Source organism: Terrapene carolina, unplaced genomic scaffold (genome assembly GCF_002925995.2).
Source record: "Terrapene carolina triunguis isolate 2854851 unplaced genomic scaffold, T_m_triunguis-2.0 Scaffold58, whole genome shotgun sequence".
NCBI classification, from domain to species: Eukaryota; Metazoa; Chordata; order Testudines; family Emydidae; genus Terrapene; species Terrapene triunguis.
Window position 1 is genome coordinate 80,583,724 of NW_020664409.1, and position 24,866 is coordinate 80,608,589.

The 24,866-nt window shown below is 39.1% G+C and overlaps 1 protein-coding gene across 35 annotated transcripts in view; it reads left to right on the forward strand.

Moving 5' to 3' along the window:
* RIMS2 (regulating synaptic membrane exocytosis 2) overlaps window positions 1–24,866 on the forward strand; it is a 791,243-nt gene that overhangs the window by 547,001 nt on the left and 219,376 nt on the right. For 12 of the 35 annotated variants that reach the window (XM_026663679.1, XM_026663661.1, XM_026663632.1 and 9 more), the window contains one exon: window positions 16,584–16,649. The exons of 22 other annotated variants lie outside the window; for them this stretch is intronic. In XM_026663679.1, the coding sequence (XP_026519464.1) occupies window positions 16,584–16,649 (66 nt within the window). Of the gene's footprint in view, window positions 1–16,583; window positions 16,650–24,238; window positions 24,305–24,866 lie in introns of all 35 variants that reach the window. One more of the 35 variants, XM_026663617.1, reaches the window with a different exon arrangement.

The following is a 24,866-nucleotide window of genomic DNA, read 5'->3' on the forward strand; positions in this document are numbered from 1 at the left end:
AGAATTGGGCCTTGTGTATTTAGAGTGCACATCTCACCATGACAGAAAGATTTCTGCTAAACAGGGCTTCATAAATCGTGAGCAGAGACATATCAACCTATCTGAATATTAATGAATTAGAAGTAAGATACAGTTAATAGTCAGATAGTGTAGCTCATTTTGCTATATTACCTGAGGTATCTTCTGCCTTTAGTTAAAAAAAAAAGGCCTGTGTGCTTGCCACCACGACTTTGGGTCATAAAACAAAAAGAGAAAGCATTTGTCTCCCTTAGTTTTAAAATATTTCTGCACTTGAGTACGTTTTGTGCATCAAGATGGCAATATACCCATCACAGTTATGCAGGCAAGATTGCTAAATAATGTAGTATTTGTTTTTTACAGATACTAATGAGCAATAAAGATATATTTTCACTTATCATACGTTGTGGGAACTTATGTAGTTGCTGTATGCCAAATTAATATTTTTGCAGATTATTAGTAAAGACGGATTATCTAATAAGTGACATCAAAATTACATAACTGAAGTTGTTAACTATAATCCAATTAAGAATTTAGGAAACTGAGTTAAGTATATTGAACAGAAAAGACCATTGTGTTTTAAAAGGGCATTAATGCTAAGGTCCATAAATGTGAGGCACACAATCCCCAGGCAAATCTCAAATCGTAGTTATTTTATATATAATCAGAGGTGAAAGTAAGCCGATCTGGTTCTGGTACGGTATACCGGCAAGAGCCGGTACACAGTCGAACATACCGGCAGGAGGCAGCTTCCCCAGGCGGGCAATTTAAAAGGGCCCTGGCCTCCCGGCAGCGGCCGGAGCCCCTGGCCCTTTAAATCGCTGCCAGAGTCCCGCTGCCAGAGCCCCAGGGAGCAGCAGTGGCCGGGAGCCCCAGGGCTCCAGCGGTGATTTAAAGGTCCCGGGGCTCCCAGATGCTGCTACTGCAGCCGGAGCCCCGGACCCTTTAAATCACCGCCAGAGCCCCGCTGCCAGAGCCCTAGGGTAGCGGCAGTGGCTGGAGCCCCTGGCCCTTTAAATCGCCACCAGAGCCCCATGGCCCCCGGCCACCGCCACAGCTACCGCTACCATGAGGCTCCGGCAGTGATTTAAAGGGCCCGGAGCTCCCGGCCTCCGCTACTGAAGCCGGAGCCCCGGGTCCTTTAAATCACCGCCAGAGCCCCGGGGTAGTGGCAGCGGTTTAAAGGCCCCGGGGATTTAAAGGCCCTGCCCCTTCTGCCCAAGGCCCCACCCCTTCCACCCGAGGGGACCCCCACACATACCTGGTCAGGACCCCGGCCCTGTGTAGCGGTAAGTCCCTTAAGTTACTTTCACCCCTGTATATAATCCATGTAAAAATATTTAGAAAAAATCAGTATCAGAACATTTTTGACAAAACAGAGCAAATGCATAAAAGTGAAATACTGAAAAGCAAACAGTTTTTTTGTTCTAGATTTCTAACTGTATTTGTTAGAAATATACATAGATTGTGTATTTATCTTTACAGATTTCTTGTATTAGAATCTTTGCCTGGGTTTTGTAATTATGCCATCACTAGGAGAAACATTACTTAGCTGGGTCTTGAAGCCAGTTTATTTAATTTTGATGTCCTAAAGCAATTAACTCAGGATTGTAACTGATTAATGTCTTTTTTTGAAATGGGGGGAAAAACCCAGAGTGCTCTTGGGTATTATTATATAGTCAATAGTCATGAAGCTCTGGCTTTTTGAAGCACCACATATAGGTCTTGTAGAAACTGTTTTCATGCTTGGGTTTGGTCTCAGGCAGACTGTTCTCCTTGTTACCATACAAACACACACACAACAGTGCAGGGAGTGCTGAACAGAACCACTAGAATCCCTCCTCCTCACTTCAAGCAGATACATCCTGCTCCAGTCAACTTTGGGTGGGGGAGCATTAATTAGATAATGGACATTTTGTTAAGAGGTGTGTCAGAAAAAATATACAAGGGTTGTGACACTATGTTTTGGCATTGCACTGGGATGTTTGCAGCAGTAGCATAGTGTTGTACTCTGTACTGTGATCATGCAATATCATGATGCAAACAAGGCAGTAGATACTCAGGATGATGTTTCTTCGTTTATGGCACTCTGGAACTTCATTAGCTGACAGTGGGGCTCACCAGATCTGTAAGGTTGAAGATTAATGATTTTTTGGTTTTATGCTTATTTTTATGATTTTCTTGAACTTCCATATGTGGCAAGACTTGAAGAATTATTTTTCCTCTTTTTTCCCTCTCCAAACAAATACTTTATATACTGTTCTGTATTTAAAAACAAACCAACCAACCATACATGTATCCTGTCTATCATGTGTTATTAGCAGTATAACCCAAACTTTCAACCATTGAAGTTTCTGTTGTGAAATACATTCTCTAAAGTATTATTGGCTGTGAGCTATTATATAGAGGAAGAAAAAGAATAGTCCAAAACCTTTCACAATGTATATTCTTTTGCATACCTAGCAGCAGGAATGTGAATGGGAAGGTAATTAAAGAATCAAAACAATAGTATTGAACATATTTCAGATGTTCTCCTTGTCTTTTATAGTCTTTATCTGTTCACACTAAATTCCTGGGTGAAATCTTGGTTCCACTGAAGTCAATGGCAAAACTCCCACTGACTTCAGTGGAGCCAGGATTTCATTCCTGGATCTGATTTCTTACTTTGTTAGTATTGCACTATTCCTGCTGGAAATGCTTAATTACTGTTGAATAATATACAACTTTGCCAGATATAGCAGGGAAGTGTCTGTTTCAAAGTCTCTTCTAGAACTCGTGAGTGTGATCAGCTCCTGACCCTGCTGAGTAGCAGGGTAAATTTCAGAGGAAGGGAAATTGCTATATTTTTGTACAGTGATAACCTTTCTTCTTGCTGCCAAAATTATCCTGAGTTTGTCTCACACATAACTGTAAATAGCTAAACGCATACTTTGTACTACTATTGTTTTGAAAAATATGAATCCACAGGGCTGCATTTACCTGCACAGCTCTGTGGGGATTATGGTCTGTTTAGGACTGCTTGGGAAACGGGACTCATCTGCATAAATTTGTCACCCCACGTCAGACTACTCTTCATTACCTTGCTAAACTGCAGGTGTGAACACTCTTTCCTCCATGCGGCTTGCTCATTTTCTGGTTCAGCTTAGAATTCAGCTAGCCTATCCGACATTAATGGGCTACCCTACTACTGTCATAGAATCATAGAATATCAGGGTTGGAAGAGACCTCAGGAGGTCATCTAGTCCAACCCCCTGCTCAACGCAGGACCAACCCCAGTAAACCATCCCAGCCAGGGCTTTGTCAAGCCGGGCCTTAAAAACCTCTAAGGATGAAGATTCCACCACCTCCCTAGGTAACCCATTCCAGTGCTTCACCATCCTCCTAGTGAAATAGTTTTTCCTTATATCCAACCTAGACCGCCCCCACTGCAACTTGAGATCACTGCTCCTTGTTCTGTCATCTACCACCACTGAGAACAGCCTAGCTCCATCCTCTTTAGAACCCCCCTTTAGGTAGTTGAAGGCTGCTATCAAATCCCCCCTCACTCTTCTTTTCTGCAAACTAAATAAGCCCAGTTTCCTCAGCCTCTCCGCATAAGTCATGTGCCCCTAATCATTTTCATTGCCCTCTGCTGGACTCTCTCCAGTTTGTCCATATCCTTTCTGTCGGTTTATAAGACAAGCTGACTTACTGTTTGGAAGGATAACATGAATTGGAATGCTATTTAGCCCAGGCTGAGTAGTTAACAAAAATCATATGAAAAACAATGTATTAAAAACATAAGAACGTCCATACTGTGTCAAACCAATGGTCCATCTAGCCCAGTATGCTCTCATCCAACAGTGGCTGGTACCAGATGCTTCAGAGGGAGTGAAAAGAACAGGGAAATTTATCGAGTGATCCATCCCCTGTCATGCAGTCCAGCTTCTAGCAGTCAGAGGTTTAAAGACACCCAGAGCATGAGGTTGCGTCCCTGACCATCTTTGCTAATAGCCATTGATGGAACTATCCTCTATGAACTTATCTAATTCTTTTTTGAGCTCAGTTACACTTTTGGCCTTCACAACATCTCCTGGCAATGAGTTCCACAGGATGACTGTGTGTTGTGTGAAGAAGTACTTCCTTATATTTGTTTTGAACTTGCTACCTATTAAGTCCATTGGGTGACCCTTTCTTCGTGTTCTACATGAAGTGGTAAATAACATTTCCTTATTCACTTTCTCCACATCATTCATGATTTTATTTTATACCTCTATAATATCCCCCCTCAGTCATCTTCTTTCCTAACTGAAAAGTCACATTCTTTTTAATATCTCCTCATATGGAAGCTGTTACATACCCCTAATCTTTTTTTTTTTTTTTGCCCTTCTGTATACTTTTTCCAATTCCAATATATCTTTTTTGAGATGGGGTGACCAGATCTGCATGCAGTATTCAAGATGTGGGCATAACATGGATTTATATAGTGGCATTATGATATTTTTTGTCTTATTATCTATCCGTTTCCTAATGATTCCTGACATTCTGTTAGCTTTTTTGAGTGCTGCTGCATATTGTGGAGATGTTTTCAGAGAACTATACATGATAATGCCACGATCTTCCTTGAGTGGAACAGCTAATTTAGACTCCATCATTTTGTATGTATAGTTGGAATTATGTTTTCAAATGTGCATTATTTGCAATTATCTACATTTTAATTTCATCTGTCATTTTCTTGCCCAGCCCCCAGTTTTGTGAGATCCCTTCTCAGTCAGCTTTGGACTTAACTATCTGGAGTAATTTTTTATCATGTGAAAACTTTGCCACCTCACCACTTACCCCTTTTTCCAAATCAGGTATGAATATGTTGAACGGCACTGGGCGAACTCATGGTGCCCTGGGTCAGGCAGGAAATGTTTGAGTGGATTTATCAAACCTCAGAGTGGGAAAAAATCAAAACGAACAAACAACACACACCCTGAAATATCCCAGAAACCCCACTATTTATATCACAAGAGCTGCTAAATGATGTTCCTGAGGGTGGGGATGAGCTGCTCAGCAGTACACAAGGGCATACAGACACTAGCGATATTTACTTTTAGCAAATTCCACATTTCTATATTGAAGCCACCTCACAGTGCAGATATTGCTATCCAGAACCCTGTAGCATATGCTCTCACCTTTCCATTGAGAATCCTATTGCAACTGGCAGGACCAGTGCACTCTTGTCCCCTATCTCCTCAGGGATCCTGCAAGCAATTAGGGATGGTAACAAAGAAATAAAAGAAGAAATCTAAGTAAAAATGGATGACATTGAGACTAAACTAACCTCAGTAAAGACAGATCCAGGCAGTTAGAATCATCCAACAAAAAGAAGTGTTTGTTGTTTTATTTTTTTAAAGAGAGAATTGAGAGGAACTGAAAAACAGATCCAGAATGAGAAATGGAAGAGTTGTTTTCTTCTTAGAAGAAGCAAAACACACCAATGTAAGAAACTTTGTGGGAAACCTGCTAAAATATGTCTTTTCCGTAGATTCCAAGGCCAGTAGGGACCATTCTGATCATCTAGTCTGACCTCCTGTATAACAAAGGCCATAGAACTTCACCAAACTAATTTCTAGAGCAGTGGTTTTCAAACTTATTTCATTGGGTCCCCCTTCTTTGCGTCTGTAGTTGATGTCCTCCTCCCCTAAGTACATATACTGCCACCCAGCTCTGAAGGCAGAACAGAGAGCAGTGGCTCCTGGCTGGGCGCTCAGCTCTGAAGGCAGTGAAGGCCAGCTCTGAAGACCATCAGCAGCACAGAAGTAAGGGTGGCAATGTGAAAAGTGATATTTGTCAATATCACTTTTCACAGCAGGCTTAGTGCCCCATTGCCACCCTTACTTCTGTGCTGCTGCTGCCACCCCAGAGCTGACAGCCAGAGCCCTGCTGCCTCCAGGTGAGGGATTTGGCCCTGGCTGTCTCCCAGTGAGGGATTGAGAGGCAGGGAAGCAGCGCTTGAGCCTGGGCGGCAGGGCTTGAGCTGTCAGCCCCAGGGATGGGATTGGGATTTTGGCAGTCAGCCCCAGGATGGCGGGGCTCAGGTTGCTCCCTTTATCTCCTCTGCCCCAGCCACCCAGGTATGCACCGGGCTGACCGGGAGACCTATTAATGATAAAAAAAAAAAGCACACAGCTCATGCCTCCCTTGACACATTTCCACGCCTCTTTTGGGAGGCCTGCCCCATAGTTTGAGAACTGATGTTCTAGAGCATATCTTTTAGAAAAACATCCAAATTTAAAATGGTCAGTGATGGAGAATCCCCCTCAACCTTTGGTAAATTGTTCCAGTGGTTAATTACTCTCACCATTAATAACTTAAGCCTTATTTCCAGTCTGAATTTTCTAGTTTCCACCTCCAGCCATTGGGTCATGTTGTACCTGTCTCTGCCAGACTGAAGAGCTGATTGTTGGTTTCCCATGTAGATTCTTATAAGACTGTAATCAAGTCACCTTTTTACCTTCTCTTTGTTAAGCTAAATTGATTGAGCTCTTTGAGTCTACTCGAGATTCCTCTGTTTATATATCCCAAGATTGCATTAGCTCTTTTGGCTACAGCATCACACTGGGATCACATGTTCAGCTGATTATCCAGCATGACCCCCAAATCTTATTCAGAGTAACTGCTTTCCAGGATAGAGTCCCCAATCCTGTAAGTATGGCCTACATTCTTTGTTCCTAGATATATAGTTTTACATTTACCTTATTAAAATACATATTTAAAGAATTCACCCAAAATCTACAAAACACTTCTCAAGACCATTTCCCCAGAACTGTCATCTTTCACTTCCTGAATCAGAGATAAAGAAAATATACTTAAGTATACTTAAGTATGCCTGAGTAGAATCTATCACCTTCTAAAACACTTCCCACATCTCCTTCAACCCAGATTGTAAGTGATGTAGATGAGAGTTCTGAGGACAGAAGACTTCCTAAGAGAATGTAAAATAATATACTCTTCGCTATATTCCATGAAGCTGAGACAAGAACATCATAGTACTGTGGTTTTCTCCCTGGACCTACTGGCAGTCCTAAGAAATATAAGAATGCTTGTGTCATGGATTCACACTGAGAGCTTACCTATGGCTTTTATACAGACTCTCAGGGTAGTAAATGATCTATCGGGGATCGATTTATTGCGTCTCGTCTAGACATGATAAATCGATCCCCGAACGCGCTCCCCGTTGACTCCGGTACTCCACCAGAGTGAGAGGCGGAAGTGGAGTCGAGGGGGGAGCCACGGCCGTTGATCCCGCGCCGTGAGGACCCGAGGTAAATCGATCTAAGATACGTCGACTTCAGCTACCCTATCCCCCCCCCCCAGTGTAGACCAGCCCTCAGAGAGTATACCTCTTTAGAGCAAGGCCTAAGGCCTCCACTTTTTGTAGTGGCTGCACTACACCCATAGTGGCAGAACTACCTGCCACTCTGGCCCAAAATGTCCAGGATGCCATCTCTCTCTCTGCACTGGGAAGCAAAGTTCTTACAACAGTTTTCTGACACCTTAGTTATTTGTTTCAAGTTCTAGTTGTACTATTTTCACATATTCTGCCTCCCTCAGCTGCCAGGTGCTACAAGTTAATGTCTGGTCCCTGATCTTCCATTGTATGTCTGAGGGTAACTCCATTCATATGTTGACAGTTCTTGGTAGTTCATTCATACCTACCCAGACATGCCTACGTGACCAACATCCATCTCTTATTCCCCTGCCCCAAAGAAGAAATTAACCCCATCAGTCCTAGTAGAACACAATACAAAAGTGAGCAGGGAACCAAGTCATATATATTTTTCATAAAATGTAGTAATTTTGACATTCTTCACTGTTAGTGGTGCAGAGGGAACATCTTCCTAGCTGATACCACAGACAAGACACTCTTACTACTTTCAAGTCTAATGGCAGTGTAAATGTTCCCTGAAAAATTAATACTCAGAACTGAAAAACAAAATACCAACAAAGCAGCAAAGAAGACATAAACTTTTTTCTGCCTGGATGTAGTCTGAATCCTTAGCACTCAACCACTGAAATGTGATTTATTTTATTATTTATTTTATTACAAACTGAACATGAGTCAACAATGTGATGCTGGTGCAAAAAAAGCAAATGCCATTTTGGGTTGCACTAACAGAGGAATAGCATGCAAGTCACGGGAGGTAATAGTACCGCTCTACTTGGAGCTGGTTAGGCCTTAGTTGGAGTACTGTGTCCAGTTTTGGTCACCGCTATATAGGAAAGATGTAAAGAAACTGGAAAGGATCCAGAGGTGATCAACGAAAATGATCAAAGGGATGGAATGGAAGCCATATGAGCATAGGCTGAAGAAACTGAGTATGTTTAGTTTGGAAAAGAGGAAATTAAGGGGGAACATGATAATGATCTTCAAATACTTGAAAGGCTGCCATAAGAAAGATGGAGAAAAATTGTTCTCTCTTGCCACAGAAGGCAAGATGAGGCAATGGGTTCAAACTACAGCATAGCAGATTTAAATTAAATCTCAGGAAAAACTTCCTAACTGTAAGAACGGTAGTACAATGAAACAGACTGCATAGGGAGGTTGTGGAAGCTCTTTCACTGGAGGTTTTCAAAAGGAGGATGGCTAGCCATCTGACACAACAAATCCTGTATCTTGACAGAGGAATAGACTAGATGATGCTTGCGATCCCTTCTAACCGTATGGTTCTATGATTCTATGATTAATCCTTTAAAACATTAATTATTGTAAAAGGCATGTTTATATATCTTAATTAAAGGCCAATATTCCTTCTTTGATTTACTGAATTTTAATAGACACACAGGCATGTAGTCTTGATGACAGAGTTAAACTATAATTAAAATTGATGACCACCCAGTCTGATCATTTGATATATGTCAGAAATTTAGTAAGTTTATTCATAGCTCCAAAACTTAATTGTTTAAATTATTTTGTTAACTATGGAATTTATATATGTGTATTGTTTCATTTTGGTCAAACGTCTATGGAGTTTTTTTAAAGCACTTTTATAATTGCTATAATTATATAATTTGAATTTGAATTAAACAAGCAATCTTGTTAAGAAATATAAAATCTTGCTTTATTATTATATTCTAAATCACTATTTTAATGTTTTAAATAAATATATCAAAATGGGCAATTATGTTAGTTGCATCTCATGGAGTGTCCATACCTTAAACACTTTAGTCAAAAAGCAAAGTCCTTTTGCAATCCAATTTCGCACCAATCTTACCTCCTGCAAACTAATATCAGTAATATGAAAAAGATGTGGTTGGGAAAGGTATATAAACTGCTGTCACACCACCAGCTTTGATGGTATTACTTTATCTAGCCATAAAAATTTCTCCTTACAATTAGCTTTTGTTAAAAAGCACTCTGCAGGTAGATTCTGAGCAATTGAAGGGCAGTCTAAGCAGGGAGGAAAGACAAACCCTATCTAGATCATATGTTCTGAGCCAGATGACTTTTTTGTTTGTTTTTTAATATATGCTGGTGCTCAAGTGATTGTACTACTGAGCTCCCTAGCAAGGAACTTCAACCTCTCAATAAATGAAAGCTCAAGTCGTTTCTCTTCAGCACCATCTTAATGGAGAAGATTCGGGGTCTGCTTGGTTTAGTTCCTGGGTGTCTCAGATATAAGGCAAACCCTGAAACCACAAACTTGGTAGTACTGTTGTTATTCATGTGTTCCTGAGTCTCTTCTTGCAATGACTGTTTGTTTTTTAAGCCCCAGTACACAACTACTTCTGTTGAATAAGTAACATGGAGTTGCTCTGATCACTTTCTGACCAGAATAAAAATTGCTTCTAACATGGCCTTTCTTTATCAGATTGTATCTGATTCTTCAACCCATGTATCCTTAAGAATCTCTATTGCAATAATTGCCTATTTTTATAAATGAAACTATTTTGATGTTTTAAAAAATATAATCAGTAGCAAAGATATACTTTCAAAAATACAGACAGGAAACTTTCCCTGATACTAGATGGGAAGCCTTTAAGGCAGCCTCCTGTGTTTCCATCATTTCCTACATGTTATTTCTTAATAAACACTTGAATATAGACCAAAAATTTCAGAAGGATCTAGCTTTAGAAAAGGAATGAAACTACTCTGTTTCTCAAACCACAGGAAAATGCTAGAAACAGACAGTCTGGAATCCAGTCTTCCTGAAATAAATCTCAGGAACACTTCATATGAAAGGCACAAAGATACGGATATGACTGGGGAGACAAGAATGGGAGACTCTTAGTCTGGTTCCAAAGACAAAAAGAAACTGCTAAAACTATAGCCACCTTCGTACTTAGTGCCTGATAAAAACGGAGGTTACTAATGTAATTCGTGCACCAACTGAAGGAAAAATGATTGGGCAAGACATTGGAAAAGATAGATAAACTACCTGAGTAAACAATATGCAGATTGTACTGACAGATGCTGCTTGGTGAAAGCTCAAAGGGGGCAGACAAAATTGGCTTTACGCCACAATTAAGCCCCGCACCCATTCCTGGGCCTGTTTATTGTGGTTTCTAGTGGTTGAGGATCCTCAGAATGCAGCAGTGCTCCAGCCATGCTCCCTTTCCCACAGCCATGCCCCTGAATCCCCACCTCTGCCAGGATGGGAGCAGAACATTAGGCAATGGCATAAGGCCTGGTCAGAGGGGAATGGAAACTGAAAAGAGGATAATTATTTTATAAGGGCTCAGTTCTGTTGTTAAAACAACAACAGCACAGAAGTCAAAAATATTTAACTCTTTGTACTATAAGAAGAGCAGAAAGAGGGACAAGACAGTGTACATACAACCTTTTAATGTTAATGTGTATGTGTTTACTGTGTGTGTTTTCAGACCTGGACTTTGGTGTGTTGTGTGATTGGTCACCTGAAGCACATAGTATGGTTTCTGTTCCTTTATTGGCTACCTGAACCTTTATAAAGAAGTGGAGTGCCTAAAGAACTATTTGGACCATTTAAAGATGTAGGGAGCATTGTAAGGAGCTTATGCACAGCAGGAGATAAGTGAGACCAGGAAATTTTAAAGAGACAAGGTGGGTGAGGTAATATCTCTTATTGGCCCAACTTCTGTTGGTGAGAGAGAAAAGTTTTCAAGCCAGTCAAGACAATGTAGAGCAGCTCCAGGATTATTATAAAATTTTATATTGGCTTCCAACATCTCCTTTGAAGCAGCTAAGTCAATGGGGATAACCAGAGCTTGGTGTTTTTCGGCCATGGCCCCTCCTTTCTTATAGCAGTTCTGAGTCTCCTTCTCACTACCAGCACAGAGCAAAGAGGACTTAACTAGGTGTAGTCCTGTTTATTCTCCAATTCTCTATAAACTAAAACATAGAAATACAAATATGTAAATGCATTAGAGCGGGGACAACATATTATTCTGTGTTTTATACATCAACATGTGAATTTGCAGGACTTTATGCCAACAAAAGAATAACAAGAACAATAATAATCAGCACCCTCTGGGTGTCCAGTATGATATCTCTACTATTTGTTTGTATTTTAGCTTAAGAACATTTCTTTACATATAAAATTATAAATTAAGTATTTAAACAGGAATGTCTGTCATCTCTCTTTATAATACATTTATACAAGGGAATGTAGTAAATTTTTGAAAACTATTTTAATGGCAAAATCTGACCTGTGATCTAATCCAGGTTAATAGCCGTTTTATTTGCTTTTCCACAAACGTTTTAATGACTAATTATTGTCTAAACTATAATTATGGGGATGGAGTTTTATTCATGCAAATATGAGTCTATGTGTATGAACAAGTGGAATCACATTTAATTATGCATCTTTGCACCAGAAATATAAGGATTTAATGCTGCTTTAAATCCTAATGTACAATGCCGCCATAGCTGTAACCACACACACATGCACAAACATACCAGTATTACATTTTTGTTTGAGAAAAACAATGATTTTTTATGCACACCCAGGTTTTGTGGGTTTGTTAGTAAAGATGGTAGAGGAACATAAAGACTAGGAACATGTTTTACGATCAGATACAGAAACTGCCTCTGCAGTAGAACTACATACCCTTTTCACCACACCAGTCTCACATGTGTTCTGTATATACTACATAACAATGATTGTGGTCAATAACTGGTGAAAGTAGGTCAAATTGACAGGCTAGTTTGACAAAAATAGAGACTAGCAGATTCAGTCCATATTCTTATCAGATATATGGAAGAATATGCTTTGTGACTAATTAATGTCAACATTATGGGACAGATAGTACAGAGTCCTGTATGAGTGCTGAAGAGGGGGAGAAGGCACGAAAAGCCAATAATGCTGCTAAAAATGTCCTGGGGCAGGATAAGGGTGAGCTATAGCCGTGTCGTCTCTCCACATGGGCAAGCACTGGGGTGGGGGGACGTATACTACTCCTGTAAAAGAATGTAGCAAATACCATTGCTTCAAGCATCCCCCCAGGGTTTTTGAAGTCTACGTGCTCCCTGTGAACAACCCCTCCTTACTCTCCATCACCAAGGCAGACTGTATCTGAAAGACATTTAAGTAGTACAGGCGAGTCGCATCATACGCTCATTTAACTAACGCAAATTCAGCTATACGTGCTCGGCAAAAAAAAGAAAAACAACAAGATACCTGTAAATAGTGCGGGCGATTCCACCCAATGAGCGTATGCCCCAGAGTGAGCATGAGATGGGAGATGTGAATCTGCTGTTCCCTCAGTTGGTCTCAGTTCCCGTGTGTCTCTCATAGTGTGAGCATCTCGCTGCGCTGAGTGTGATTCTAGTGTTTAAAGATACGTATTTTTCGTACAACATGGCCCCTAAACGCAAGCTAACTTCTTCATCTGGTGCTCAACGAAAGAAAAAGCGATCTGTTCCAATGCTGGAGGAAAAACTGGCTGTGTTGGACTTATTGAGAGACGGTATGTTGGTCTCCAACGTGGCGCATAAATATGGCCGCAACGAATCTAGCATCCGTGCCATCCATCAAGATTTGAGAGAGAGAAATTTGTCAAGTCGTGGCATCAAGTGCTCCAATAACTGCTAAGGTGACGAGCCAGGTGCGTGATAAGACTTTAGTGAAGACTGAAAAGGCATTAAACTTATGGCTGGAAGACATGAACTGTAAACGTGTGCCTATGGATGGCAACACATTGCGAGAAAAGGCTCTTAGCCTCTACGCGCTGTTCAGACCTCCCGCCGAAGAGGGACAGCCTTCTGATGAGAAGGAATTCAAAGCCAGCCAAGGTTGGCTTAACAGTTTTAGGAACCGCTTCAACCTCAAAAACGTGCAGACTACTTGTGCAGCTGTATCTGCAGATGAAGAGGCAGCAAAAGCCTACCCCGAACAATTAAAGGAAATCATAGAAGAAAATGGCTATCTTCTGGAACAAGTTTTTAATGCTGACGAGACTGGGCTCTTCTGGAAAAAAATGCCCAACCGCACTTACATTTCGAAATCAGAAAGACAAGCCCCTGGCTTCAGAGCAGCTAAAGACTGTGTGACTGTGTTGTTTTGTGGCAATGCAGTTGGGCATTTAATAAATCAGGGCTTGCTCTGCAGGGCTGCAAATCCCCGTGCCCTAAAAGGCAAGAACAAAAATCTCCTGCCTGTGTTCTGGCAATCAAATAAAAAGGCTTGGGTGTTGGCAGCATTATTTCTGGATTGGTTCCACAAGTGTTTCATTCCGGAAGTCAAGCGGTACCTCGAAGAGAAAGGACTTGACTTTAAAGTGTTGCTGATCGTAGACAATGCTCCTGGCCACCCTGCAGCACTCCGGTTTGCACATAACGACGTTAAAGTCATCTTTCTCCCTCCCAATACCACCTCCATCCTCCAACCTCTTGACCAAGGCATGATTCGCTGTTTCAAGGCCACGTACACGAGGCTTATGTTCTCATGGATACGTAACGCTATGGATGCTGATCCCAATCTTAATGTGATGGAGTGTTGGAAGTCTTTCAACATCGCCGATTGCATCACTTATATTAAACAGGCAATGGATGCAATCAAACCTGAAACAGTCAATGCATGTTGGCGAAACCTATGGAAAGAATGTGTGAATGATTTTAAGGGTTTCCCGACCATTGACAAAGAAGTGAAACGTATTGTTCAGGTGGCTGGGCAAGTGGGTGGTGATGGCTTCGTCGACATCCTTGAGGAAGAAATTGAAGAATTAATTGAGAGCCATAGAGAAACATTGACTAACGAAGAGTTAGAGGAACTGATAAAATCATCTGCAGAAGACGAAGATGATGATGACAAACAGGAAGAGCCAGCAAGTTGGAATCTTCATAATTTTGCTGAAGTGTTTCAAGCAGCGAAACACTTGAATGATTTCATTTATGAATATGATCCCTCTATGGAACGAAGCCTCAAAAATCACACGTAGTATTACGGACGATTTGAGACCGAATCAAGAAATGTTTGAGCAGCTCAAGAGACAACAGCGACAGTTGCCGATCACCATGTTTTTCAAGGAAAAACAACCAGCAGCAGATGAGCCTACACAATCAACTTCTCGAGCTGAACCAGAGCCAACCACTTCGTCTATGACTCACTCTCCATCACCCAAGTTTTCCGTCACCTCCGTCTCCTGGATCAACATCAAGCCCTGACGACCCCCTGTAATTACCCCCTGTAATTAAAAATACAGTACTGTAAAATTATATTTTGCATATGTACTCTTTATTATATACTGTACATTACTGTATACATTATACATTTACACATATTACTGTACAGGGTTGTATACACAAAACTATTTAAGGGATTTTCAAGGATAATTTTGACTATACGCGATTTTCGCCTTACACGCTGACTTTAGAACCTAACCCCCGCGTAAGATGCGACTCCACTGTATATGTACTACTTAGGTATCATGGTATGGGAGCAGTATAAGAAAATATATCGGTAGATAGACAGATACTTTAAAATAAAAATAATTTATATAATACCTTGTGTCTAAAACCATAATAGAAAATGAAATAACCTGTTACAGGGTCTTAAATATCATTTTATGTTTAAATATTCCAAAAGATATTTTAGGTACATTATGGATAATTAATTTTTCATGTCCTGGTCTTTTTCAGCATCTTGCCATTTTTTGACTTAGCTAATTCTAGCATCACCAGGGCTGGTTGTGTACGCTGAATTAAGCTTGCACTCCTATGGGAGAAATGTCCTCAGTTAGGAAAAGGGGTTTTTGTTTTTTGGTGGTGAAAAAGCTTTTGAATGAGACATTCTTAATAAGAACTTGGTTAAGACATAATTTTTCATATTTAAAATTCTGTAAAGAGGTGGAGATTGGTTCTTTCTTTCTGGCTGCTGCAAAGTTGTAGGGCTAGGGAGTGAGCATTTCAAAACTCTCTCTGAAGAGCAGATTCTCTATGAGTACTAGTCCTCACTTCAGGTTCCCAAGGGGTAATAGGTATATCATCTGGACTTCAGATTATGAAAACAATCACTTTAAAGGAACAGTGTAAATAACTAGTACTTATGTATTTACAAAATACTTTAAATATTGTATTCTCCTATTTATTGTATTTAATATCATATTTTAATAGTATAAAGCACAACCATCTAATAAATGAACAATGCACAGTGAATTTCATTATCCTTCCAAGTTACTATGTATCGGTATATTTTATTGATAATATTTTAACAGCAGTTTATTATATGGGTTGGAGAAAGCCAGTAATCTGCTTGACTTCCTCAGAAGGAGGACTGTCAAGATGATGACTGTGATGTAGCATATTGTATCCCTGTACATTTATCAGAATGGGAACCTGGCAAATAGTTGTGTAAAATATGCTATGGTACTGCAATGGCCTCCTTCAATGCATGTGTCTGTCTGATTAATGCCCAATCACTTATTAGAAACATAACAAGTGAGAAACACACAAATTTAGACCAAAAAACCAGTTCCAAAGGTATTTCTTTTTCTGTATTTCTGGTCAAATTGGCCTGCATGTCTAGGGTAGGCTTTTACAATGTCAGTGTGCACTATGGTTTTACTGATATGGGAACATGATTTTGAAAATCTGCAAAATCTATTTCATGTCACTTTCTAATGGAATAGTAGCCTGCAGTATACTCCATCTTGATAAAAATAAGATATAATCATGTGGCATTCTCCTGGCAGACAAACAAAGCCTTGTGAGGTGAAAGACAGTTTAGTTTTTAGGCAGGCTTTAGTCATGAGTCTCTCCTGAGACTTGCAAATCATGCTGCATTGCACTATATTATATGTAGTTAGTTTCTGATGAGGGGCTGTTACAGAGTAAGGTGAAACTGCCAAAATGAGATTCCTGAGATGAAAGACTAGTGCCTGATCTATGACTTTGTCCATGCTTCCGAACAGTGTTGCTGGAAAAAAAAAGTCACCTTGATAAGACTGGTACTGAACTGGAAAAATCTAGTTTTATCCACTCTGGCCTTCAGAAATTGAAATAGACATCTGAACAGTTAGTGCTCTGATCTGAGTGAAAACACAGTCACTCACTAGAAAGATCGTGTAGCAAGAAAGCATATTGTCTCATATTTGTATTTTTGTTTCTGCCATGCTTTCAGTCATTGTCTCACACTACCTCGCTCTCGATATACTCAGTCCTTTGACCACCACCACAGAGATGCCAGGTATATATTTTCCTCTGTGTGAATAAATGCATGTACCTGTGTGTACCTACATTGTATAGTGGTAGAAGATAAAATTCCGAAAAACTGCTTAGTACCCAAATAAATAACGTATTTTTAGAAAAAATTGATGTCTGGATTATTAGTTGGCAGACAATTGGCTAGGATAATGTTTTTATAAGATGTATTTTTTTACATTTTCAGCCCCCAAAGTCTATAATTGGTACCACATAAAAATGAAACTACATTTTTACAGTTGCAGTGGTCTCTCTTCAATAAAGTTATTAAAGACAACTATTTAAAATCAATCAACATAAACACTCAATGGATATAGATCTGCCACATACAGTATTTGAACTGTATAACCCTTTTCACTCTAGGGTTACAACAGACAAATCCTACATGTGATAATTATACTTTTATATTCTCACTTGCATGTTAATTTATCTTACATATTTTTATTTCCAGTAATTTTTCTAAGTTGACCAATGCTTTGTTTCTCATTTCAATTTGTATAATCTGAGTTCTATTTCGGATGATTACCTCATTGGCTGAAAGTTCCTGCTTTTCATGTTTGTTTGTCATTCATCTTTGTGTTGCTTTTCATTGTGTCACCCTTTGTTTTGGCAGCAAGGATCACAAAATGTATCCTCTCTTTTGTGAAGATGCAATCAGATTACTCCGTTCCCATAAGATGTGTCGTACTTATTCTGAGGGTGCTTACTATGATCTTGAGAGGTATAATTGTTGTGGAGTATATTATTTATTCTCCCATTTATACTTAGGTAGACAGTAATCCATTCAGGTTCAGAACTAAACAATGTATGTTTTTCAGCAGTACATTTATACAATAAAGATACTGTACAATATACTGTTATTATTTGGCAAATATGTTAATCTAAGATTTATTACATAGAAGTATATTTATATCTTTAAATACTAAGAAAAACTGAATGGTTTGCTAAAAGAAACAGCCATATTTAGAAAACAGCGTGTATTAATAAATACAAGGGGTTTTTAATAGCTTCTAATTTTTGGTTGGGATTTTTAAAAGTGCTCGTTGCTGTCCTAACTCTGCTCCCTTTTCAGACAAAGGTTAAATTCTTGAAAATCCTTTGTTTGTTTGAAAAATTCTGGCAGAGATTATTTTTAATATTTGTAAAGTATGTATTTATTATCCATTCATTTTAATTATAGGTATTTCTAAAGTTCTCATTCAATAGTTTCTGAGTACCTCACATGCATTAATTAATTTAGCTTCATAACACCCATCTGTAGCAGGGAACATTATTCACTCTGTTTTATGGATGGCAAAGATGAGGCAGAAAGAAGTTTAGCCCACAGTAGCTAATTTATTATTTAGCCAATATCAGTGAATATAAAATATTACATGTGGAATATAGTTGCCTCTAAGGCTTGTCTACATGGGGAAATAGCCCGACATAGCTAGTGCATTTGGAAGTGGATTAAGCTAAACTGGAAAAAAAAAAAAAGGCACTCTTTGTGCAGAATAAGTGTTGACACGGGGATTTTATGCAGAATAGCTATTACACTTTAAATTCACATAGCATATTTTGCACTACCTTGTAGTAAGTAACAAGAAGTGCTAGTATGGTGCTGCATTTGGAACGGATTATTAGCGTACAGTTCTTTCTACAAAACACTAAATGTAAGAAAAATGTCTGAATGGTTTTGTGGGAATGCTACATGAAGATATCACTCCAACATGCTATGAAATTATTAAGGCCAGATTCTAATCTCATTTAGTATACTTAATGGTAGATATTGCCATTTCTTTAAAGGAGAAGCCGAGATGTAGCTCTTCTGCACTTCTCCATTGCAGGAACTGAAAAATTTCTCCTACACTCGCTCATGGTTGCCATCTTGGTCTCACTCAATCAGAAGGATAAATCCTCATAGCATTTTTAAAGCTTTGTTTTGTATTAAAACGGCATAAAATCCCTTTAGTAGCTGTAGAACTGGCTTCAGAGATAAAAACAAAAATAAAATAGTAGCCAGAATTTTTACAGTCCCACAGAACTCTTCAAATCCCAAAGGTACCTTGTTCAAATATTCCTTCTCATACATTTCCTTGGCATGACAATTCCTCTCAGGACTCTTCCATGTCAGGACAGCTTGACAAGCTCTGCCTGCCTGCCTGATGATGTAAAGTTTAATTGGCCGGTGATGGGACAATAGGTGGGGAGGACTCTGAGTTACTGCAGAGAATTCTTTCCAAGGTATCTGGCTGGTGGGTCTTGCCCACATGCTCAGGATCTAACTGATCACTATATTTGGGATTGGGAAGGAATTTCCCCCAGATCAGATTGCAGAGATCCTGGGGGGGTTTCGCCTTCCTCTGCAGCATGGGGCACGGGTCACTTGCAGGTTTAAACTAGTGGAAAAGGTGGATTATCTGTAACTTTATGCCTTTAAATCATGATTTGAGGAGTTCAGTAACTCATCCAGAGATTATGGCTCTATTACAGGAGTGGGTGGGAGAGGTTCTGTGGCCTAAAATGTGCAGGAGATGAGACTAGATGATCATGATGGTCCCTTCTGGCTTTAAAGGCTATGAGTTATAAGACTGAACACCCTGAAATGCTGTTACCTAGGAAGCTACCTACAGTAGAGTTTGGCTATTCTAAACTGAATGATTAATAAATCATCACCATAGATTTTGTTGTTTTTGTGGCTTGTGCCACCTTCACCAAGTGAATTAACAGTAGGTTAATTCTGCCATAACTGCGCAGACAGACTTCTCAAGGCAGTGCTGCATGCGTTCACGTCACACTCCCCGTCAGTGCCCGGCCCTGACTGGGGAAGCTAATGATCCAACCAATGAACCAAATTCAGTGATGAATCCTGGTCACCTGCCTTCTGAGGCACGTTGCACACATGCTAAGAAGAAACTTTCCTAACACTTTCTATTACAAGATTCTGTTTTCAGGTGGTTATAACTTTGCCAAACCTCAATCATTTGGGCTAAAACTTTCCATGATGATTGTTAGCCTCAGGCAGATTATATTATTAATATATATGATACAATGGTTCATTTGTCTCCAAAAACACTGCATCAAGTATGGTCCTGCCAGGGCTGCAAGCCTACTCCTCCTGGCTACCACCAGCCACTGTGGCATGGACAACTGGAACTCAGAGCAGAGGAGACTGTCCCTCTCTGTCATCACAACAATGCACCACAGTATGAACTCTGTCCCCACTTTAACTGGATCACTTTACCATTTTACCAACCTATGGTCTCCAAACCAAACCAATTACTACACCAGGCATTTACAACTCCTTGTGTAAGTGCAGGGTGTGGGAGGTAATCTGGTAAAGGGGTGTGTGCAGAAGCATGAAAGGGGGACAGAGTTTAAGTTATGGTGTCTTGTCTGTGGTGTACAGTACTTGTGATAATGATAAGACTTGCACTTGTAGGTGCAAGAGCAAAAGATATGTATTGTTAAGTTGCTTAAATTTTCAGTTAGGTTTGTATATTAGCTGTTATTGGTGGGTCTACGAGTCAAAGCAAGTAGAGCAGGTCATTCTTTGCATAGAAATGTTCTTGGGGATCATTGCCCTGACAGAAAAAAGTCCTGTATTCTGTTTCTAGGGAGCATGACACTAATAAAGCAATTTCACTGTGCAACTAAATATCTGCTCTTGCTCAGGAACAAAACAGAATATGTATTAATATAAATGGCAATATGCCCTGTACATCTGAGATTAGAATCTGACTCCTCCATGAAAATTTTGAACGATCATGAATTTTTAATATAGCTACTTCATTTCCTTTATAATGTTTTCTTCCTTTAATAGTGTTTGTGTGTGTGTGTATAAAAATAGCTATTACTTACAGATTATTTTGCCTAATATGAGGACTATGGTTCCTTTTTTAAAAAAGATTTTGGATTTATATGCATATTTTTATCGGGGAATTTTGGTAAAGCTCCTAGAGAACATAAAGTGGGTTAATCAGAGTTTAGAGAGATTTATACAGCAGAGTATGTAAGCTGTTACAAGTAGGGGTTTTTTAACCTCAGAGCATTGAGCAGTCCTTCTTGAAACTAAATTAGCCACATTTTGTACTTTGGATTCTTCATAGGAGTTGTGGGTTATTGTGCCCTGTTGTATCTTGATAAAGTCGTTTAGTATTCTTCCCCATTGTTGCATTTTACGTCCTCCCATTGCAATTTACTCACTAGATTTCTTAATTTCTCAAATCTGCTGTGCTGATTATCTAATTAGGTGTTGTACTTCTGCAGCCTTTGAACTCTTTGATTATTATGGTGTGTGCACGTAATTAACGGCCAGTGGTACTAAGCTTCCTCATTATTCCCACATTCTCTATTAGTTCCCCCTTAATCATAAACAGATGATCCAGCTGCATTCTTCTCTGCTTGAATCTTCTATTTTACTTGTTAGCCTAAAGCAATCTTGTTCATTAAATCCTCCACAGCTATATTTTAAAGGGCTCCCTTACAGCCTTTCAGACTCAGGTGAAACTTTTGCATTGAAGTTATGTTGCTTTATAAATATGATTCTGGCATTTAATATGAAGAAATAGTGCTTTTTGTAGTTTAGATCAACATGTAAACAAGTTAAGCAACAGCCACGTTAGTATTATCTCCAAATTACACAGAATATTCAAAAGGTACCTCAGTCACCACTGTGTAACCAAAAAGAGAAAAATAACAATCAAATTACAACTTCCAAAGTATCTTCAATTTGAAGCCCTCAAGATTGCTTACAAATATAATTCAAGCCTCACAACATTTCTGTGTGTGTGATTATTCCCAGTTTACAAATGGGGAAACAAAGGCACAGAGAGAAAGAGGGTATGCAGCTTCCCAGAGATCACATAATAATTTCACAACAGAGCAGGAAATATATTCCTGGGGCCAGATCCTCCACTGGTATAATTCTGCATAGCTCCATTAAAGTCACTGGAGCTATGCTGATGTATAACAGATGAGGATCTGGCTCCAGATCTTCTGAATCACAGACTTGTGATTCAAGAAGACAGAGACAATTCAACCAAATTGTTGCATATGTAAAGCATTTATTGAAATCATGAAAAGAAATTAGCCAATTAAAATAGCTATCTTAATTCATTAGTTGATTTTTACATAATAAAAAAGCAGTTACCCTGGTTCGTCTGAGTCTGGTTTCAGACTGTGGGCCAGATCTTCAGATGGTATAAATCAACATAACTGAAGAATTCAGCTATACCAATTTATACTAGCTCAGGATCTCACTCTGAGAGTTCTCATTTTAGCACCTGTGCTAGTCACCTAAAAGAGAAAAATTTTGAACAGTAATGCCAGAACATGAAAGTGTGTATATGTATAACTGAAAACCCATATGTGAATTGTGGGATAGTTTGAAACTTTGCTCAAAGCCCTGAGTAGTTGTAACAAACTTCAGCTGGAGTCAGAAAAGAAATCTAGTAAAGCAAAAATAGCCCTGTGCAGGCTTAATTCAACTATCAAAATGGCCTATTGAGGTTCAGAGTGCCTTCAGATTTAAGGAATGTTTCGATCTCTTCAATCCAAGTGGCATGTATCTATCTATGTTGACATTCCAGTTATGAGAATCATCTCACCAAGTTTTAGTTAAATCTAATAGATTATAGTCTCCATCATTTCTCCTATTTTTTCTTGTTTTTCTTCCGTATTCTGACAGTTCATAGACACTTGAGTGCTAATTAATGCAGAGTACTTATCTTATTCTTCAGTATCTGTTAAAAAAAATCAAAATAGTTTAAATCTTCTTTCTTGTTTTGAGTTTGTGTTTTGGGAGTACATGAAAAATTTATTCAGTTATGCAAAATCTTCCCTGCTCTTCTCATATTACCTAGTTTAACACCTGTCTAACAAGCACTACCACGTCTGAATCCAATTTACAACCCGTGTGAAGACTGGCTAATTCATGCAATCACCTCTCCTCAAGAACTGTTCCTTAAATCCAAACACCACTTTTTTATATACTGTTAGTCTTTACTATTAGTCTCATACCTCTTTCACTTTTACTTAACACCGAATGTCTGAGAAGATAAGCTACATCAATTCCAAATTCAGTTCCTGAAGTCATTCTTCATTATACTAAATATTCCTTCACAGGTGTCATTTATTCTCACATGGATTACAATCACTGGGAATTCTCCACAGTTCATAAGGATATCAAGCATTATTTTATAACATATTTTGTACTGACATCCAGGAAAAGGCAGGCAATCCTGTTTTTTTCTGGCCCAAAGATATCTTGTAGCATATTTCTCACTATGGACTCATTAATCAGGATTACTTGCTGCTTCTGTCTGTTTGACGGTTGCCGTGCAGTGCTTGCTGTTAATCATTCAGGGCCAGCTACTTACCTCGTCTGGGCTCTCCTCATTGGAATCTTCTTCTTTCTTGTCAATTAGACTAGCCGTTGTTGATATCAGTTTGAGATGGCTGCCTGCGTGTTCCTCTTTTGCTTTCCTTTAGCTTCTAGTCTTTCTAGATGTTGTATTCTTCAGCCTTTCTTTATATCATGTCTCCATTCCATTACAGGTTTTCAGCTTTTCATAACTCTCCTGATAATCATTTCATTTGATCTCTAACCATTTCAGCTTTCTTTATGTCTTTCAGTGACTTAGCTGCCATTTGAGTCCACCTGTGTCTCCAGAGTAAAAATCTACTTGTACTTCACGTATAGCTCTCATGATCTTTGTTCACAAACAAAAAAGGAACCTATGCCACATCAAACTGTCTTAGATCTTTCAATAACCATTCTTTATGGCAGTTTGCTATTACTGCAGGTTGTCTTTTGTTTGGAACCCATTAATACCAGGATACTCTGTTAATTCAAGCAACAAAGAGTCCTGTGGCACTAACAGATGTATTGGAGCATAAGCTTTCGTGGGTGAATGCCACAGGACTCTTTTGTGTATCTAGTCTAGCTGTGCCAATATTCACTAGTCACACTCATATCAAACTTGAGTTTTGGGTGGACTCTTTTGAATGCTTCCCTTCTCATCTGGCATCTCAAAGCCCAGCTTCATCACTTAAGAGACCATATTGGTTTTTATTCTTTTAATATGCCTTCATGACCCTTTTATTTTCATCCTTTTTGTTTACATTGAAGGGATTGTGCTTGGAGAACAATGGAAGCTGATTTATGCATGTAGGTGCAGGAGACGTATTTCTCATCCATTCAGCTATTTTATTGCCCCACTTTACAGTAAGGAAATGAATTTTTGATTTCTGTTAGCAATCATGGAATTTCAAAACATCCATATCTTATTTTTGCTGAAATACTCACCTGCTTAAACACCACTTACATGCTGACATGACTGAGCTGGTAGGAAAAATCTTTGTATAGCTCACAAGACCTGAATACACTATTAATCATGGCTGAATACTAATTGAATATGAAAAAAATTAAATTAATTTGGCTTGAATATTTATGTTTTTAGTAGCTATTGCTGTACAGGAAGTGGACTAGCATACTGTATGTACATCATCTCTATGATACAACAAGGAAAAACACTCAATTATAAGGCACTATTAAAATGTCTAAAATATCTGTGCTATTTATTTCATATTCAGGAGGACTAGGCAGGAGAGAAGAGTGCCTAATACATATTATGACGACACTACCCATACTCCTGAAAGGTATTTTCATTTATATAGTAGAAATAGATAAGTTTTAGTAATATAACATTTTGTGAGCAGTGTACTGTAGAATTATGAATTGGCCAAGAATCATGATACTGAGATTTACAATGCATTTCATGGAGTATTTGTTTACATTTGGAGCAATCAGGCTTCATGGTTTGAAAAGTTAAATGTTATTTTAGCACTACATGAACTACTTTCTGTATTTTAAGTACAAATGTTACCTGGAAACATGTTTATTGGTAGGGAGGAGTGGGGGAAAATACCAACAATGTAGGTGAGTTAGGTGGTTTCCCCCTTAATTTCAATATGCCTCACATAGCTAGGATTTTCAAGTAATTTTATTGTTAAAAGGGTAGTGTAGTTTTCTCAGTTGTATTATTTAAGGCTCTGATCCAGCAAAGTGCTTAAGCATATGCTTAACTTTAAGCATGCAAGTAGTTGCATTGATTTCAGTGTGATTAAGCACATGCTTGAGTTCTTTGCTGAACTGAAGACAAAGTAACTATTGTCAGGGCCGGCTCCAGGCACCAGCTTCTCAAGCAGGTGCTTGGGGCGG